Source organism: Macaca mulatta, chromosome 3 (genome assembly GCF_049350105.2).
Source record: "Macaca mulatta isolate MMU2019108-1 chromosome 3, T2T-MMU8v2.0, whole genome shotgun sequence".
In the NCBI taxonomy this organism is placed as follows: Eukaryota; Metazoa; Chordata; class Mammalia; order Primates; family Cercopithecidae; genus Macaca; species Macaca mulatta.
The window spans coordinates 179,068,713-179,089,605 of record NC_133408.1 but is presented as its reverse complement, the minus strand read 5'-3'; the positions used below and the strand labels follow the sequence as shown (position 1 = coordinate 179,089,605).

Genomic DNA, 20,893 nt, shown 5'->3' with positions numbered 1-20,893 from the left:
GGATTACTGCTCGGCAATAAAAAGGGACACAGGCAAAACATGGAGGAATTTCAAAAGTACTATGCTAAGTGAAAGTGCCCAGATGCAGAAGACATGAGATTCCATTTACAGGAAACCCTAGAAAAGGCAAACAAACAAACACCAAAAAAGTCTAGAGTCACAGGAACCAGATCAGAGGATGCCAGGGGCTAAGTCTGGAGGGACAGATCTGTTTATAAAGGGAATTTTCTGGGGTGACGCAATTGTTCTGTATCATTATTGTAGTAATGGTTACAGGATTGTATGCATCTGTTAAAATCCATCAAACTGTACACTTAAAATGGATGAATTAAATTTATTTAAATTATACCTCAATAATGCTATTTCAAAACTCTCATAATTTCTGCTTCCAAGTATCTCTCCCCACAAATCTTTGTTGCCATGATTAACCACATCTACAGTTTCCTTTCCATTCTGTCAATGCTAGAATGCTGGCCTTTGTTTTTCACTTAAACATAATGAATGTCTTAATTAGCCTCTCTTCCCTCAAATTGTTTTTGTTTTTTTTTGAGACGGAGTCTCGCTCTGTCCCCCAGGCTGGAGTGCAGTGGCTGGATCTCAGCTCACTGCAAGCTCCGCCTCCTGGGTTTATGCCATTCTCCTGCCTCAGCCTCCCAAGTAGCTGGGACTACAGGCGCCCACAACCTCGCCCAGCTAGTTTTTTGTATTTTTTAGTAGAGACGGGGTTTCACCGTGTTAGCCAGGATGGTCTCGATCTCCTGACCTCATGATCCGCCCGTCTTGGCCTCCCAAAGTGCTGGGATTACAGGCTTGAGCCACCGCGCCCGGCCCTCAAATTGTTTTTGAGACGGACTCTTACTCTGTTGCCACCCCGGCTGGAGTGCAGGGCATGATCTCAGCTCACTGCAACCTCTGCCTCCCAGGTTCAAGTGATTCTCCTGCCTCAGCCTCCCGAGTAGCTGGAACTGCAGGTGCACATTACCACACCCGGCTAATTTTTGTATTTTTAGTAGAGGTAAGGTTTCACCATGTTGGCCAGGCTGGTCTCGAACCCCTGACCTCAGGTGATCCGTCCGCCCTGGCCTCCTAAAGTACTGGGATTACAGACGTGAGCCACCGCGCCTGGCCTCTTCCCTCAAATTTATCCTGCATAATTACCACCTAATTAATATTTTGAAAACACCCTATCATTTCCCCTGCTCAAAATGCTTCAGAAGCATTCCACCTATAAGAATTGAAAACCCTTAACATGGCACCAGTTAAATGCCTTCTACATGTTGACTCAAACCACCTTTCCAACTTTTTACTTACAATTTTCCAACATGAACACTTCATCCATTCGAACTGTCTACCAACTCTCCCCCAAACACACCTTCTTACCATTCCTTGTGCTTTCTCCCCATCTGGGATAGTCTCCTGCTATTCTCTTAATCCTCCCAGCTTTCACGTATCAGCCTACATTTTCAATCTTTTCTCCAAGATGCTTTCTAATTAAAATCACAATGACAATGATCTTTTTTTGCTCTCCTATCATATTTTTTGTCTAGGCATAAACAGCTGCCTATAAGATTTACCTGGGAAAGCTAAACAAACAGGTTCTGTTGTAATGGGCACAATCAGATATATGCAGACGTGTAAACAATTTATGGGTAATTAGAGATTTAGGAACATCTATGTCTAGCCAAAGTGACTAGTTTGTTGCCACCAGAAACCATAATAGTTCTCAGTCCATAATCTAATCTAAGCAGCAAAATGATTAGTATTGTTAAATAAGTATATATCTTACCAAGGGGAGCAAATAAAAGACTTAAAGCTTTATTTGATCATAATAGTATTAATCTAACCAAAATGCTTCCCCCCAAAATGATCTTACAAGTATGAGATCTTCACCAAGCATATCAATTATGAAAGTATAAATTATACAAACTACCACATATCTATTCAATGTTAATAGCCATTGAAGAATAATGTGGTAGGCTGGGTGAGGTGGCTCATGCCTGTAATCCCAGCACTTTGGGAGGCTGAAGCAGGTTGACTGCTTGAGCCCAGGAGTTCAACACCAGCCTGGGCAACATGGTGAAACCCTGTCTCTACCAAAAAAAAAAAAAAAAAAGCTGGGCATGGTGGTGCATGCCTGTAGTCCCAGCTACTTGGAAGGCTGAGGTGGGAGGATCACTTGAGCCCAGAAGGTCAAGGCTGCAGGGAGCTGTAACCACACCACTGTACTCCAGTCTGAGCGATGAAGACCTTGTCCCCAAAATAAATAAGTAAATACATTTTTAAAAATTGTGATAGAGAGTATTTATTAATATACAGGGTAACAAGAACAGTTTCCTAAATGTTATGTACAGCTCAGGCTATTCACGAAAAGGTGCTATTAGTGTTCACTAAGCATCTGAAAAGGTCTCAACTTAAATGGTAATTATGGAGACAACATCTAAATAACAAGATATTGTTTCTTCCACTATCATACGAACAGGATGATCTCATCTATGAAAAACAAAACATAGCAATATATATCTATAGATATGTATAAAATGCTCAAAGAATACACAACAAACAGATAACCATGGTCATTACGATGGAGAAGGGATAGAACTGGAAACAGTGGTACAGGAAGACTTTGATGTAATATGTATTATTTGAATTTGTTTTTAATAAAAGGAACATATTCATGTATTGCTCAGGTGATCTAACTTTTTTTTTTTAAGAGACGGGGTTTTGCTATGTTGCCCAGGCTGGTCTTGAACTCCTAGGCTCAAGACATCTTCTCTGCCTCAGCCTCCCAAGTAGCTGGGATCACAGGTGTGAGCCACCACAGCTGGCTCTAAAAAAAATTTCTTTTAGAGTGCAAGAAAGTACATATGTAATTGCACATGCATTTTTAAAATTCCTGAAAGGATATACTTTAAACCATCAAACTATTCACAGTGGTTCTGCTTGGCGGTGGACTTACAGGTGATTTGCTGATTTTTATTTTGATCTTTTCATTTATCTGTATTTATATATCCTCTTTCAGTGAACAACAACAACAAAAAAAAACCTTTGAAATATGTGACTGCCCACATACACATAGCTCTCTGGGGCAAGAAACTCACAGTGTCTCTAAGGAGTGACCTGGTTAGCTGGGAGTAAGGAGTAGGAAGGAGATTTTCTTTTTATCACATGACCTTTTGTATCTCCTGAGTTTTATTAAGGACATGTACTACCCACTCAATAAATGTTATTTTATTAGGTTTGGCCCACCAAATGTTCACTACCAGAGTTTGGAACTCCTCCTCATTTGGCTCTACTTCCCAGTCCCACTGTGGGGAAAGAGTTTTGGATAACTTGTATTTGACACACCCATACCTGAGTACCTCTTTCTTGACTCACTTTCCAACAACTAGGGTTCCACAAGCATTGCTCCACTTATAAACAGATTTCTGCCAACTATAAGGGACAATCCAGTTCCCTCCTTCATCACAGAGGCCATTAGAGTAGTTTTCTAGGTACAGTCTGCTTTTCCTCACTTGCGGTCTTCCTGGAAAACTTCTAACCCTGACCGGCCTCCTGCCTTACCACCCCATTTCTATTCTCCACCCTCCAGTTCCCTAATCGTGCTAAAATTCAATAATGCGTAAATTGTATAAGCTGGAACCAAACTTTTGACAGCTGCCAGAAAGGTACATATAAATTAATTCACAAACATTAAAATTTAACCTAAAGAAATTCAAGTTACATTGGCAAAGAATTATAGTGTCTTCCCTACTAGAAAGACCTCTGTTGAATTACTCTCTTTTTCAGTATCCTTACTGCAGCAGAATCAAAATCTTACTTGATAAATTCTCTGAACCTCTGCAGTTGATATTACATAGTTTATAAATTAAGTAGATCTTTAAAAATCAAAACTTATTTTCCAAACTACAACAACAAAAAAAAACCCTTGAATTTTGCTACACCTAAAGTGAAGAACCTCCTTCTTATCTACTCTTCTAGGCACTAGCCCGCTGTGACTCAGAAGAATATTCCTCACTGAGTCATTAGTACTTGCTTAACCTGACAATCAGTGTTTTAGGCCAATGCAGCCTCATTACACTGTAACACTAAACTGGAAAACAAACAAACAAGATGTTCTTAGTACTGGACCCCCTGACCCCGAATTGCCTCCAGCTAATAGTAAACCAAACTAAAAACCAACATTCATTGATCACCTCTAGTAGACAGAGCAAGAATGACCCTGATTGCTAAAAAACACTCCAGTCCTACAAGTGAGAAGAAAACATCCTGTCGACACAAGACTCCCTATTTGTCCCAGCCCTGCCACCACCTTATCTCTTTACATCTATGCCCATTTCTTCAACCTACCAATAGACAGGAGCTGAGTTTCAAGGCAGTGGAAATATAGCCAAGAGCTGACTACACAGCACAAAAATACTATACACAATTTCTATAATCACCATATATGGATACCAGTCCTTCCTCCTAAATATCCTAAAACTGCGGATTCTCAATTGTTCCTAAGGGATTAAAGAAGGCTGAAGAGAATTTATTCAATTCAAAGAGGCCAAGGAATTAAAAGGGCATGTCACAGCAAGTGATTAGAATTGGTAACTTCAATAAAGAAACTATTATTTGAGCTAGGAATTCCTCCTTGACCTTTATTTAAGGCTCTCTCCCCTACCCCAGTTTGCTTTAAAACATTATTTTATGTCTTTATTGTACATGTAATATCATACTATTATTGGTCTATGAAACCCTAAATCCACTGGTATTTGTGTTTTGCAAGTAGGATTTACTTTGTGGTGGTGTCAACAAGTTTTCCCAAAGCTCTATACTGAGGTGATCCTTAGGGACCAGACCTAACATAAGGCCAAAACAAACAGGAAAACTAGCCTATGAAGTTCCCAAGAAGCTCTAACCCCTCAGCAAGTGTGGATGATCAACCAGTAATATGAGTAATTGACTTCTTACAACTCCCAGAAACAGTACACAAATGCTTTCAAAACAACTACTTGGTATCAGTTTCACATTTGAAGACAGTTTAATCCATAATTATTTTAAGATAAAATTATATTTCTTTCCACTCAGCCAAGTAGTATTTACTGTGAAGAAGTTACTCATCAGAAATTAGTTATTCCAAGATACTGCCATTCTTTAAAACATTATCTGGAAAGAATCACTTTTACAACTCATACAAAAGAAAATCAAGACTTTTCATTTAAATATATATATTTCTTTTTTGTTTGTTTTTGTTTTCTGTTTTTTTTGTTGGGAGATGGAGTCTCACTCTTGTCGCCCAGGCTGGAGTACAATGGCGCGATCTCGGCTCACTGCAACCACTGCCTCCTGGGTTCAAGGGATTCTCCTGCCTCAGTCTCCTGAATATCTGGAATTATTGGTGCCCACCACCATGCCCGGCTAATTTTTGTATTTTTAGTAGAGATGGAAAGGTTTCACCATGTTGGCCTGGCTGGCTGCACTCCTGACCTCAGGTGATCTGCCCACCTCGGCCTCTCAAAGTGCTGGGATTACAGGCATAGGCTACTTCACCTGGCCGATTTTATTATTCTTATTAGAGACACGGTCTCAAGAAAATCAAGAGTATTTAGAAGAATAATTTGTCTTTGAGTAAAAACAGTGTTATTCCCTTTGGTCAACTGTTTCCTTTATAAGACTGCTCAGAATAACTTTTCTATTATCAAATCTACCCTTACCCTTCCTTTTAAAACAAATATGAAACTACTAGGGCTCTGAGAGTCCAAAACCACATAGAACTAAGCGTGAAAGATGGTATTCAATGTCTATATAGCACAGTAAGCAGATTTTAAAGTTATAATGTGATTTCATGAATATTAATAAATGTCTGGCAGAATATATGCCTTCCTATTCAGAGTCGTTCAGATTCAAATAGTCTTAACTGAGCCCCTGCTAGGCACAAGGTATTGTGCTAGGTGCTTTCATTTAGATTACTGAATTTATATCCAATTCTAAGACAGCATGATCTTTCAGAATGGCTGAGGTGATGGGGTGAGAAAAAAATCACTAAGAGAAATCTTTCAACAATTATAGGTTATCCTATGTCCTAGAAGGCCAAGAGAACAAGTCTATACCCATCAAATCGAAGCATCTTACTCCAGAGTATAGAGTAGAGAGTACAAGTGGCCTCATAAAAGGTATATATTACCTAGAGACCATCTAAAAACTGAATTGAAAACCAAGATGTTTCGCCTAAACATTCTGGAGCCTTAACTGGGAATAAAGAGAGGTATGGGAGCCTCTTTTACCTGTATCCTGCCTCCTTTCTAACCATCAAGACGAATCTGGAGCCTACACAGTTGTAGAAATGTCAAAACTTGGACTTAGCTATTTAAAAAGATTTATGGGCCGGGCGCGGTGGCTCAAGCCTGTAATCCCAGCACTTTGGGAGGCCGAGATGGGCGGATCACGAGGTCAGGAGATCGAGAGACGATCCTGGCTAACACGGTGAAACCCCGTCTCTACTAAAAAATACAAAAAAATAGCCGGGCGAGGTGGCGGGCGCCTGTAGTCCCAGCTACTCGGGAGGCTGAGGCAGGAGAATGGCGTAAACCCGGGAGGCGGAGCTTGCAGTGAGCTGAGATCCGGCCACTGCACTCCAGCCTGGGTGACAGAGCAAGACTCCGTCTCCAAAAAAAAAAAAAAAAAAAAAATTAAAAAGATTTATGTACAACAACCAATTTAGTATAATCTAGGTAAAACTAAGTACTTAACAGTCATATTGATCTTTTCCCAAAAAACCATTTAGTAATTGATGCTGAATATGAACTGTCACATTACCTGAACATAAGAACAACATAACAGGAAACAGAACATGGCCATAAAAATAGGACACAATGGAGGGGGGAACCCCATAAATTCAATGCAGGCTGCTCTTTTTACAATTTTATACTCCCTAAAATCTTTTTTTTTTTTTTTTGAGACGGAGTTTCGCTCTCCTTGCCCAGGGTGGAGTGCAGTGGCGTGATCTCGGCTCACCACAACCTCCGCCTCCCGGGTTCAAGCGATTCTCCTGCCTCAGCCTCCCAAGTAGCTGGGATTACAGGCATGTGCCACCATGCCTGGCTAATTTTGTATTTTCAGTAGAGACAGCGTTTCTCCATGTTGGTCAGGCTGGTCTCGAACTCCTGACCTCAGGTGATCCGCCCGCCTCGCCTTCCAAAGTGCTGGGATTACAGGCGTGAGCCACCCCGCCTGGCCTATACGCCCTATAATTTCTGATATCACTGATTTTCAACTGCTGCAACACCTGCCCCAAACACCAATCAAGATTATTGTAGTTGAAGAGAGATTTTGTGATAGCCTAGAGTTCTAGGCCTATAGCACCTAGCAGGACACTCTATCTTCTCTCAGGTCACTTTTGGCCTGATGATTTTCTTAAAAGGTTCCAAATAATTACCATATATATATATATTTATATATATTTAGGCTGGGTACAGTGGCTCACACCTGCAAACCCAGCACTTTGGGAGGCTGAGGCAGGTGGATCGCTTGAGCTCAGGAGTTTAATACCAGCCTAGGCAACACAACAAGACCTTGTCTCTACCAAACAAATAAATAAATACACACACACACACACACACACTTAATACTCATAGATATAACACTTGGGCATGCTTTTTGGTTAATGTACACAAAATCTCTAATTAGAATGGAAATAAGAAAGTAAGTCACCAAAATAAAAATCCAGAGAAGAAATACAGCCCATTAATTTAGATTATAACAAGAGTAATATTTTATCACTGTAAATAAAAAAACAAGGCTTGAATATATCTAAGTCAACTGAAACTCAGTTTCACGCATCAAATAACTTCTTCAGAACGTTGGTCTTTCTATGCCAGATACTATCCTAAGGTTAACTAAGAAGACTTAATGCTAACTTTAAGGCAGTGCATCATACACTGAATCACTTTACTTATAGGATTATAAAGAGGAATTTTTCCATTTGCAAAGGGCAATTCTAATCCTTGATTTTGTAACCCACGGCAAAACAGACACTCTAGGCTGGGTGCAGTGGCTCACAACTATAATCCCAACACTTTGGGTGGACAAGGTGGTGGATCACCTAAGGTGAGGAGTTTGAGACCAGCCTGACCAACATGGTGAAACCCTGTCTCTACTAAATACAAACAATTAACTGGGCGTGGTGGTGCGTGCCTATAATCCCAGCTACTTGGGAGGCTGAGGCAGGAGAACCGCTTGAACCTTGGAGGTGGAGGTTGCAGTGAGCTAATACTGCGCCACTGTACTCCAGCCTGGCCAACAAGAGTGAAACTCTGTCTCAAAAAAAAAAAAAAAAAAAAAAACCCCAAAAAAAAGACACACTCTGATATAGTGATGGAGGGAGTAGAACTGGTGATTTAGTAATATATACTAAATATATATATATGTATAATATATATTTTAAATATATATTTATTTTAAATATATATATTATATATAATATACATATATATTAATATATACTAAAATTATAAATGCATAAATCCTCTGACCTGAATCGTCTACTTCTAGGAATCTGTCCTAGAGATAAATTTGAAATTGTGTAAAATGCCATTTTACAGACTAATTTACTGCAGCACTATTAATAAGGGCAAATTTTTGAAAACAACCTAAATCATTTGGGGACTGGTTACAGTGTGAGAGTTCCATGCAGTGAAACAGCAATGGAGAGAAAGCACTTTGTCCTGATATGACCTCCCACCCAAACATACTAAGATGCAGTAAATAAAAAGCAAAGAGCTTAAGTGTGTACAGTATTCTATAATATGTATCAAAAGGGGGTGGGAAAGGAATAGATGTATATGTACAGAGATATATCTCTAGTACCACAGGAATGTTACTTGCCTAGAAAGTGGGATTCAATGGGTGGGCAATACAATAAAAGGAAGATTTTTAATTTTTGAATTTTGAGCCACATAAGTGTACTAGTTGGTTAAAACATTAAGTGTAACCAATGTATAACTTGTATAAAAAACACAGTATTTTAGGATTTATATATGTTAGGATTTTAGGATTTATACATTCTATAGGATTTTACAATTTATATATCATGATATAATATAGTCTCAAAGTATTACATTGTAATTAAATACTACAAATTAGTGTAACAACTTTTGCTATTCCTTCTATTTAAATACCCATCAGTCCATCCTTAAATTTGTTATTATATGGTCACAGAATAGAGAACCAGAGGGTCTCTGAAACACCTGAACCTCTCAATTTATAGGTAAGAAAACTGTGGCCTTGGCCAGGCCCAGTGGCTCACACCTGTAATCCCAGCTCTTTGGGAGGCCAAGGCGGACAGAACATTTGAGGTCAGGAATTCGAGATCAGCCTGGCCAACATGGTGAAATCATCTTTACTAAAAATACAAAAATTAGCCAGGCATGGTGGTGCATGCCTGTAATCCCAGCTACTCAGGTGGCTGAGGTAGGAGAATTGCTTGAACCCGGGAGGTGGAGGTTACAGTAAGCCGAGATCACACCACTGCACTCCAGCCTGGGTGACAAGAGACTCTGTCTTAAAAAAAAAAAAAAAAGAGAGAGAGAGAGAGAAAAAAAACTGTAGCCCAGAGCTAAAAACCTCACCAAAAGGACACAATTAGAAGATGGCAAAGTATGGCCTAGGACTTGATTTCAATTCCAATCTATTCTCATCTATTTCTTCTACCCTCAAATGGTTTCTTAATTACAAGGAGCCAGCATGATTGGGTCAAGATCCCAGTGGTATCTTGAGGGTAGTATGAATGACTAGGCCAGTGTGAGCTGATATCCTTCCTCTCGTGGGATAATTTTCAATGCTCACAGAGGAATCAGAGGGGTAAAGTGTTGCTTCTCAACTGGGTTATGTTTTAGCAAAGTGCCAAGAGTACTTAAAGCCATAGTGTAAATGTGGGGTGAGGAGTGGGGCTTTCTACAAAGTCAGTAATACTAGAAAATTTGAGAAAAATGTTAAGCAAGTTAATCAGGTAATTAAAAATTATTTTTGTATTCAAACAAACACCAATATATGTGGCACTGAATATAAAATGTACATGAATATTTAGCATAAACCGGACACTTTCAAAGAGGTATCATGCTGGTTCTGAGTCTGATGCTACGGGCTTAGAAGTACACATATTCACTGTCAAACTCTTAAGAGGCAGAAAGGTTTGAGTACTACTATTTCAAGGGAATTAAAATAGCATTCTCGATGGTGGCAGAAAGCGAATAGAGTTAGAGCTACACAGACCTGGACCTGTAGCTTACTCTTGCCACTGTGTGACCTTATATCAGTTACTTAATCTTGAACTCAGAGCCTCAGTTTCCTCATCTGTAAAATATGGTCAATATTACTTAGCTTGTGGTTTTGTTACAAAGATTGGAGATAATATATGAAAAGCAAACTGCCTGGACTCTAGAAAGACTATAATAAATGATGGCTACTTGGCAGGATGGATCACTTGAGGTCAGGAGTTCACGACCAGCCTGGCCAACATGGTGAATTCCCATCTCTACTAAAAATACAAAAAATTAGCTGGGTGTGGTGTTGCCCTTGTAGTCACAGCTACTTGGGAGGCCAAGGCATGAGAATCGCTTGAACCTGGAAGGCAGAGGTTGCAGTGAGCCAACACTGCACCACTGCACTCCAGCCTGGGTGCCAGAGCAAGACCCTGTTTCCAAAATAAATAAACATAAAAATGAATGATGACTACTTTATCACAAGCCTATTGGAATCTTTATTTGACTATCTAACCATTCACTTGGTTTCAATTTGTGAGAACAAGGTAAGGCAGGCAATGAATATTTATAGGCCCTCTCGACCAGTCACAGAAAGGAAACAGGTCAATAGGACTAAAAAAAGTGATCAGTTTATTATACTCACATATTTCATTTCAAATTTCTTAGCCAACATTTCCACCTCTTGCCTCTCCTGATGTTCATCATTAAATGGGTCTTCTGTGTGAATGAGCTTCTTCTGATTCAAGGTGAATGGGAAAAGAAACAGAAGTATCCATTAGTATTACAAATAGTATTATTGTTTATTTATTTATCATTATATAACAAACACTTCAATTCTATTTCAATAAATGTGATCCGAAAGGAAATAAACTAGTGAGAATATATAACATAGGTTATACAATTATATTATTCAGAAACTATATTTTAAATTTAATCAATAAGAGACTTTTCCTAATACTAACAAGTAAGTCAGAAGTATTAAAACTAAAAAAAGTTGGTTCATAGTAAAAAATATTTACAGTTGTAATGGACTCATATACACTTCATAGTGTTTTGATGAGTAAGAACTCAACAATCCAAATTGTCTTCACCTGCAAAATGATCATATGGTCACCTTATCCAAAATAACAAGGAAAAAAAATCCCCAGGAACACTAGCTAAACATGAAAATCTCACTTATGACTCTAGAGTGATATCTTCACTAGCAAAGATTAACTGCTTTGATCAGGAAATGCTTCTAAAAGGAGCTCTAGATTATTAATTAAAATCAACACTTAATCATCTGCCTGTGAGTTAACACTGAGTGTGTATAGCAGCTAAGGTTTTCTGTTGAGGTCCAGTATCAACAACCATTATATCACCAATATCCTGTCAATGGATATCCATTCAGGGAATACACACTACTTTTAAACAAAGCTAGAAAAGAGAAATAGCTGCAAAAAGGTTATATTACCATGCCTTTCTTCTAGTAGGGGAGAGTGAAAGTTTATTATAATACATGGTTTAAAACACACAAACACAGAGCTAGAAGCCCACATTAACCATCTATTTAACAAAACAAACAAAAATAGCCATCACATCCTTAAGTCTTCTACTTTAGTATACAAACATATATATGGTTTTCAATGCACAAAAAAACCAAAACAAGGATAAAAATACTACTTTTATCCAATTTCAGACAACTGACTGAGGTAATTAAAAATTAAGGTATACTACAACTGAAATACTGACACAGATTCAATAGACTCTGAAGGGCAAGAAAAAATGCAGAAGGAAGATTTGCACACTTAGAAACTGAGATACTTCATCCTGGATATAAAAGTTGATAAGTGATCGGTCTAAAAAACATGATAGAAAAATGTGGACAGAATGAATACGAGACAATTCATCACACTTGGGACATTAGAATAAAGGGATACTTCTTTAAAGGAGTTAACTTTAGAATTAATTTTTAAAATCATTGTAATAAGTAATAAATTTATAGAATACTTCACCCCAATAGAAGTTACCAATGAAAGGCCGGGAGCAGTGACTCACACCTGTAATCCCAGCACTTTGGGAGGTCAGGAGTTCAAGACCAGCCTGGCCAACATGGTGAAACCCTGTCTCTACTAAAAACACAAAAACTAGCCGGGTGTGGTGGCACCTGCCTGTAGTCCCGGCTACTTGGGAGGCTGAGACAAGAGAATTGCTGGAACCCGGGAGGTGGAGGATGCAGTGAGCTGAGATCCTGAGATCGCACCACCGCACTCCAGCCTGGTGGAGACAGAGAGAGACTTCGTCACCCCTCAAAAAAAATTTTACCAATGAAAAACATAAACATGATCCAAAAAGGAATCAACTAGTGAGAATAATAAGGAATCCTAGGCATGTCCAGGGTATAGCCTTTTTTGTTTGTTCTTGAGACAGAGTCTTGCTCTGTTGCCCAGGCTGGAGAGCAGTGGTGCGATCTTGGCTCACCGCAAGCTCTGCCTCCTGGGTTCACGCCATTCTCCTGCCTCAGTCTCCAGAGTAGCTGGGACTACAAGCGCCCGCCAACTTGCCTGGCTAATTTTTTGTATTTTTAGTAGAGACAGGGTTTCACCGTGTTAGCCAGGATGGTCTCGATCTCCTGACCTCATGATCCGCCCACCTCAGCCTCCCAAAGTGCTGGGATTACAGGCGTGAGTCACCACACCCGGCAGGTATAACCTTAACTAGAGGCTCAGGTTAAGGACAGTGAGCAATCGCCATGTCTATTACAAACTGCTCCCTCATGCACTGTGAAGCCCAAATACTTCCTCTGTGGTATGACTCATTTTATATGTATAAATATAAACCTATGGATCTATATTTTTAATAAGAATCACCTTATATGCCATTCTAAAATATTTTATGTACTTTATGTAGGTATCAAAAGTACAGCTCTTATTTACTCTTGACAGCCTACAAAAACAAATTTAAGAAAACGGACTCACTTTTCTTTTACAGTTAAGAATAAACACCCTTCCCCAATCAAGACTAAGCTTTTTTGGTTTTTTCAGGTGAAAAAATATCTGAAAATTATCAACTACCCACATGCAAAACTGATGCAGTAATTTTGTCCTTTGATCTTAACTCATCAACACCACTTTCAGGAGATTCTTTCACAAATTTTATCCAAAATATGCAAACAATGAAATGCCATGGAATTCCCAAATAGTACAGTTATATTAACATACTATAAACACTTATTTTTCTTTTTACAGTAAATGTTCAATTAAGCATGTTCACAAATGGGTGTTCTGGTTAACTGATTTTTCTGGTTTACTAAGAGTTAAACCTTTTTTTTGTATATCAATCATTGCCAAAATTTATTTCTAAAATGCACTATTACCCTTCAGCCAGAAATGGTGACCAAATTCAGGATAGAGATGATTCCAATGCCGGTCATCATCCTAAACCACCTCAACCACAGCACTGTACTGCATAGAGACAATAAGCTTAAAGGTTGAGCTAACCTGTGGTTTTGTTTTTCGTATTTTCCCAGCACAAATTATTTAATTGTGCTTTTCGCATTAAAAATAGAGCACAGAAAAATTTCTGATTGTGTTTCAGTAAATCAGGGTTTTACTGTTCATTTAGTATTTACGAAGGGAACTGATTTAAATGCACCCATATGAATGGTATCCATATGTAATACACCTTTTGTTTTGTTTTTTTTTTAATAGCCCCACATCTACCAATTTCAGCATCTGGCACTAAAATCTTATTTACTGATAGATGGCTATTTCAAAAATGTAGTCCTTCCTCCTCTAATTCTTCTAATTTTGGGAACCACCAACTTTCCAGACCAATTCTAATGTTCGCATTTTGCTTTCTGATGGTCTCTCTTCTAGGATTTCCCTTCATGAAACCATGACAATTTTACTTAAACATATGTTTTCTATGCTTTCTTGCATAATAAGGGTATTCACTGGCAGCAATCACAGGAAAATGTGGCAAATCTTTGTTGCAAAGGTGATTATATACAATGGATTTTGTTTTGTTCAGAGGTATATGAAAAAAGACAGAAGGTTGATATACAATGAGAAAATTGGGCCAATAGACACCTACATTGTTAATAAGTAAACAGAAAAATTAAATGGAATTATTCCTCTTTCTCCCATTACACGAAAGTAGTAGTTCTGGTGTTACCAAGTTAACAAAGCTAGGGTGTCAAACTTTTTTATAATTAAATGATACACATCTATTATTAATTTGCCATCGTGTGACTATTACAGCATAAATAGGGACATAATAAAGGTCTTTGTAGTTCTACCGTGACTTACATTTTACGTCATTTTGGCAGAATCCTCTAAACTATATGAGTTAATATTAAGAAATTTTGTTTTACTAAGAAATTATATCACTATGGAAAGAAGTACTAATAAAATTACATACGTTTGTAAAGTGAGGATAATAGATTTTACCCCATGGAGTTCTGTAGGACTACTAGAAAAACCACGTGCAGTGCTTAGAACCGTGTCTAGCACACAGTAAGAACTCAGTAAAGGTAGTTATTGCTATGTATTTTTTACACAAAGAGAATGCTTCTCTCCTGCAATTTATGAAAATTACAAAAACTGCAAACCAACTTAGATTAGCAGCTCAAATACAGTGTTTGGAAAATGCTCCAATCCAATATTTTTAATATTCTTTTGGGAAAAAAGTGACATCACATTTATAAAGAGGGGGCACTCAAGTGAGTCTAAAGAGCAAAATGTTATGTGGAAGTGACTAAAGTGATCTCTACCTTTAAGCAATTCATTTTGGTTTAAAACATTTTGTAATGATTGGACCACACAACATTTCTAAATAATGATCAAAACATTAGCTGGCCATAAAGTAAACAAAAATCTAGTGAAACTGTTCAACATGATACTTTGTGACTAAGCAGTCAGTCATTTTGACCATAAAGGTAGTTGAAGATGAAAAAACAAGTGACTTCTGGAGTCCATTAGACCCAAGCTAAAGCAAAGCCTAATAACGGGCATAATTGCTAAGCAACAGAGAAAAACTGTTCTCTTTCTTTACTGTTAATCTATCATTTCCTTTTCTAACTTACTTCTGAAGATCCACCAACCCACAACAAGAAAAATTACAATTACCAACATAAGCCCTATCCTTTCTCCATTGTTCACCTCTTACATCAAAAGCATACCTATATATTTTCAATTGTTTTAAAAAATTCAAAGCTGAGATTTTTCTCATCATCCTCCGAAAATTACAAAGGCCGAGTACAATGTTCTTCTATAAACTAATGATAACACATTTAAATAGTATGACGGGTAGGTGTCAAATAAAACAGGAGACACCTTCCCATTCAATTACAATATGAACAAACTCCACAAAAAAGGAAAGCTAAAAAGGTTTTCCAATACCAACACGAGAGAAAAATTAGTAACCAGATTAACTAACCCACTTCTCCATTCCTAAAGTGGGATCCTTAGTCTCTGAAAACCTTTAATTATTCTTAAATTCCCTTCGATTAAGAAAAATATCACAGGCACGCAAGCACACCTCAGCAGCCACGGCGCCCAGCAAAACAAATAGTGATGAGGATGAGGATGATACGAGAGGGGTTACACAATCTCTCTGCTTCAGACTGGGGGGCGTGTCCCCCAAGGTTTTCTCTTCCTTTCTACTGGAACGACAGCTGTAGCGCCACAGGGAGAACCCAGCCACACGGCCTGCAGGGCCCCAGGATTTTGTGTGGGGTGCAGAAAGGAAAGAAGGAAAATCTGAGGTTCCGAAAAGTGCACAAGAAAACAGGCTCGGCGCGGCGTTGGGAGCGAGCGCCGGGGGTTTGGGGATTCGGTGCGGCCGGGTGAGAGCCTCGGCCACCCCAGGGAGTGGAGGAAGCAGCGCTCACCGCCCCGTCCACCCGCTCGGCCCCGGCCCCCCGCACCCCACCCTCGGGGCGACCCGGACGCGCTCGGTGGGCGTCCCAAGGTGCAAACCAGCTGGGGAAGACGGCGGGTCCTGAGGCTCTCGGGGTCTGGGGCAGGAGGGAGGAATCTTCTGTACCCGTTGTTCTCCGCACAGCAGCAGCTCCGGGTAACTGAACTCCACGCAGCTCTCGTCGGTGGGGTCCTTGAGCACCAGCTCCAGGCGCACCGTCTCCCTCGGCGGCCGCGGCGGCTGCTCAGCCCGGGAAGCCGACTCCCGCGGCGGGGGCGGCTGCAAGGGCAGCTGCGGGAGCGGCGGCGGTGGCTCGGGCCGCGGGGGCTCGCGCTGCAGCGACATGGGCGGCTCGGCGCGGCTGACCTCGCGCTGGGGGAGCGGCTTCTCCCGCGGCGGGGGCTGCGCGTCCGAGCGGGGGGCAGGCTCCCGCGGGGCCGGCGGCTCCGCCCGGGCCGGCTCGCGGTACGGCTGCGGCTCCAGCCGGGGGGGTTCGCGGGGGTACTCGGGCTCGCGCTCGGGCCCCGGGTACTCGGCCTCGCGCCGCCGCACCGGTGACAAGCTAATGAACGCTACTCTGCGCGGCTCCGCCATCCCCACTGTTCTGGCCCTCTGCTTTAGCTCGAGCCGGCGCTCGCTTCTACGCCGCGCTGCGTGCCTGCCCGCCCTTCCTCTTGCTCTCCGTCGCTTTTCTTCCCTCCACCACCCTCAGCCGTCTCCGCCGACGCCACGGTGAGTGCGGACCGCGTCCCCTTCCCCGCTACTACGTTCTGATGGGCTTCACCGCCATCGCCAGGGTCGCCGCGGCCGCCATGTTGGATCCCCCACATAAATAGAAGCAGGCCGCTGAGCGGGCGCATGCGCACAGAGGAGACGCTCGCGTCCACTGTCGTGGCTGTTGCTCAGTTTTCCTCTTTTCCTCCCAACAGTCTGGCGTCCAGACAGGTCGGCGGAAGTGACGACATGGCTCGGCCTGTTTCCGTGGAAACGGAGACGCCGTCTGCACCCTTTCTCAAAGGGAGGGTTCTGGGGTTTCCGGAGCAGCTTCCTATTCGTACCCGGAAACCAGAGGCGCTCCAGGAGCTTCCCGGGGCGAGCATCGGGATGTGCCTGAGACCGACCTAGCCATGGCGCCGGGTCTCCCGCGCTGGGTTCAAGGGAACTGGGGTTGTTAGCTGATTATTCAAGGCGGACTCTGGGCAAAGGTAGACAGACGCGCCGGCCGTCGTGCCTGCCAGGCCTGTGTCCCCGTAGCCCTAAGTATCGAGGGAAAAAAGGAAGTGCCCACCTTCAGCCCGACTAGCCCCAGCGGCTTCCCTCCCGAAAGCGCAGGCCTCTCCTTCCTCGACCTACTCTGGTTTCCCTCGCCCGGCCGCAGTGGGCGTTGCGTGGGGCAGGGTCATTAAATGTTCAATAACGCTTTGCAGTTGGAAAATTAACAAGCAGGTGAAGAGTTCTGGGCTCATTCAGAAGGCCTAAACTGTTGAAATCATAGAAAACTTCTTAAGAGGGTTTGGTGGTATTTCAGGAAACGTACTGTTTAAAAGAATGCTAAAGGACCCATTTCAGGTTGGGGAAGGAATTGATTGGGCACGCCCCATAGGCTCACTTGTAATTAATTAATTGGAAGTCAGGTCTGAAAGGATGAGAATTACTGGCCATTTTAATCCATTGAATAAAAAGTAAATTTGAGGGGTCGCCCTTCACATCCAAGCCTTCTGTTAATTGCATTAACTGGATTAACTGTTGAAAGCTCTTTTATTAAGTCTGTGACGTCATAGACAAATTCTGAGAGGGTACTATTTTTTCCTCTCCTATTACTTTCTCTACTTGGACGAAGATGGTGATGAAATCTATGATTCCAAAGATCTCTCCCAACTCTAAAACCCTATCTTTTCTCCTCGGCACCATGTTTTACCTCCGTTATCTCCTTCCCCATTGCTCCTTTTCTGATTACGAATTCGGGTCTCATTTTTAGATTGTCTTTGTGATACTTAAATGACCTGCCTTCAGTCTCTATCCCCGCCAGTCTTGAGACGGGGTCATATTAATATCTCTAAAAGAGTTTTTATTATATCATTCTCTGCTCTGGCTGCAACTTACCTACAAACTAAGTTCTATGAATGTATACTCATATTCAATATCCTCCACAGTTTAGCTCAGAGACTGCAAACTGATGGTCTGTGGGCCAAATCCTAGTACAGGTGTGTTACTTGTCCAACATTATCTTCTAACTTCTAACCCACTGAGTTTTCCAACTTTTTGATCCACAACCCACAGTAAGAAATTTTACACTGTAACCCAGAATGTACACCCATATATACATAACACATATGTGCATATCTGAAATACAAGTTTCACAATACTTACCTACTGCTTAGGATAAAGTAAAAGCAACAGACGCAACAGAGTTAATATAAAATATTTTGTTATACAGTGTAGAAAAAAATGTTAATATCATATAGAAGCACATTAGGAAAGATTTTCTTTAACGCCATGGAAGTTCTTGCCTGTTCATAGGTTTATTGCACTCCAGTATTCATGAGGACAGTGGTACATGAACATCTGATCCACTGTGGCGCCTGATCTTTTTCTTTTCTTTTTTCTTTTTTTTTTTTTTTTGAGACGGAGTCTCACTCTGTCGCCCAGGCTGGAGTGCAGTGGCTGGATCTCAGCTCCGCCTCTCGGGTTTACACCATTCTCCTGCCTCAGCCTCCCGAGTAGCTGGGACTACAGGCGGCCGCCACCTCGCCCGGCTAGTTTTTTGGGTTTTTTTTTTTTTTTTGTATTTTTTAGTAGAAACGGGGTTTCATCGTGTTAGCCAGGATGGTCTCCATCTCTTGACCTCGTGATCTGCCCGTCTCGGCCTCCCAAAGTGCTGGGATTACAGGCTTGAGCCGCCGCGCCCGGCCGATCTTTTTCTTTTCTAAACTGATCAAAATTGAAAACCCTAGTTCAGATATATAGGCTGTCGTGAATAGTAATAATGCATATGCATGTTCTTCATAGCAATAAATTCTTCTTTAATCTTAGTCCAATATCATGATAAATTTCATACCTCACAATCATTTTTCTGTGTAAATGAAGTACTAAGCTGTAATAATTTATTCTCTTCATAAAATACCAAGTTTAATCAAATTAATTTTTTAAATCAATAAAAATGATCTGGTTCACCCTATTAACTGCCCAACAAACTGAAAACTCTATGTTCTTTGTTAAAGGGCAGATTACAAGAAGTGTTTTCCATGTTCTTAATTTAAAACACAAGATTCTGATATAATGAACCTAAATCAAAATTCACAAATGGTGGCTGAAATCCTGTTAGAGTACAACATAAATCCATAGTTATTGTGCATAAACAATTCAAAATTAGTTTATAAAGGAAACGTCAAGTTATATAACCACCACACCGTATTACTAATGGGTTCCACCATACTTCAGCCAGGCACAGCAGATATAAACATGTAATAAACTGCTCAGAAAATTAAAGCTATTAGAGCTATAAATAAGGAATGCTAAATATAAACATAGCAATGCCAATACATTGGTGCCATTTTAAAAAGTGAGTAAGATGCAATGTGAACACACCTGATAGTTCGCTCTATAAGCCACTTTCCCACTGATTTATAAAGCTATGATTCTATAATTCTTTTAAAAAGGACAATTTTTCTACACTGCTGCATGCAGTAGTTTCACAGTACGTTCTTGATTACAACGCAGTCTTCAAATCCTCTTGAAGAGCTCGACATATCAGGATTTCTCCAGAAAGTTAGCTTGTCATGTTTTCAGCAGCCTTTAGTGCTTTAGTAGTCTTTCGAAGCTCCTTAATAACCAGTGATATTTCCTTGATTATTAATTAATTCTGGGTTAAGTTCTTGCTCACAAAGCTGTACACAAATAGCCAGAGTTTCCAGTAAGCCAATATTCAGAATTCTTGAAATCTCTCTCTCTTTTTTTTCCTTTTTCTTTTTCTTTTTTTTTTTTTTTTTTTTGAGATGGAGTCTTGCTCTGTCGCCCAGGCCGGAGTGCAGTGGCACGATCTCGGCTCTCTGCAAGCTCCGCCTTCCGGGTTCACGCCATTCTCCTGCCTCAGCCTCCGGAGTAGCTGGGACTACAAACAGAATGTCCACGATCTCCCTCACCGCATTCTGATCACTGCTGCCGCCCTGATGCTGCTACTACTTGCCGTGATGGAGGCCAAGGGAACTATTTTAAAATTCTGAATATATTTTTCTCTATACAGTCAATAATTCCTCTATAAAATTATCTTGCTACACATATCTGGCATAAAAATATTATGCAACTTTCAGTATTAGTACTCTTAGCAAGTTGGACTGTTACTACATCATAGTTATTGTTGCTGTAAATATTCTGTGGTAGGTAATACACTGATACTGTGTTTTTGCCAATAAGTATAGTTTTTCATTTATCAGCTGATTTGTCACTGAAAGCATGTGCACCATACCCATAAATACCGGATGAAGTTTTTCAGCACTTACTATGACCCATATTTCTTTTGCACACTGATTGTCTTTCTCCTTAAGATTTGTGGAATAGCTCTCTGAGCTGGGTCATAGTTCACGGTGACATGGTTGAACCAAGAAGTTGGAATCGTTGGTAAATATAGGACCCGCTGTGGGGCCTCCCTCCGGAAAATGGTGAAGAAAATTGAAATCAGCCAGCACTCCAAGTACATTTGCTCTTTTCTGTGGCAAAACCAAGATGCAGAGATGAGCTGTGGGGATCTGGCA

At 40.7% G+C, this 20,893-nt stretch overlaps 1 protein-coding gene across 13 annotated transcripts in view; it reads right to left on the bottom strand.

Annotated features, from left to right (window-relative positions):
• Positions 1-16,984, bottom strand: part of UBN2 (ubinuclein 2) — a 77,789-nt gene extending 60,805 nt beyond the window's left edge. For 9 of the 13 annotated variants that reach the window (XR_001443894.3, XR_013415639.1, XR_013415637.1 and 6 more), the window contains exons 1-2: positions 16,269-16,984; positions 10,885-10,977 (exon numbers count right to left, since the gene is read on the bottom strand). Coding sequence is in view for 7 of the 13 variants with exons in the window: in XM_001108123.5 (XP_001108123.2) it covers positions 10,885-10,977; positions 16,269-16,736 (561 nt within the window). In the remaining 6 variants the exon portion in view is untranslated. Of the gene's footprint in view, positions 1-10,884; positions 10,978-15,761 lie in introns of all 13 variants that reach the window. The other 4 variants (XR_013415638.1, XR_013415640.1, XM_077997488.1 and 1 more) reach the window with 2 other exon arrangements.
• Positions 16,985-20,893: the final 3,909 nt, after the last annotated feature.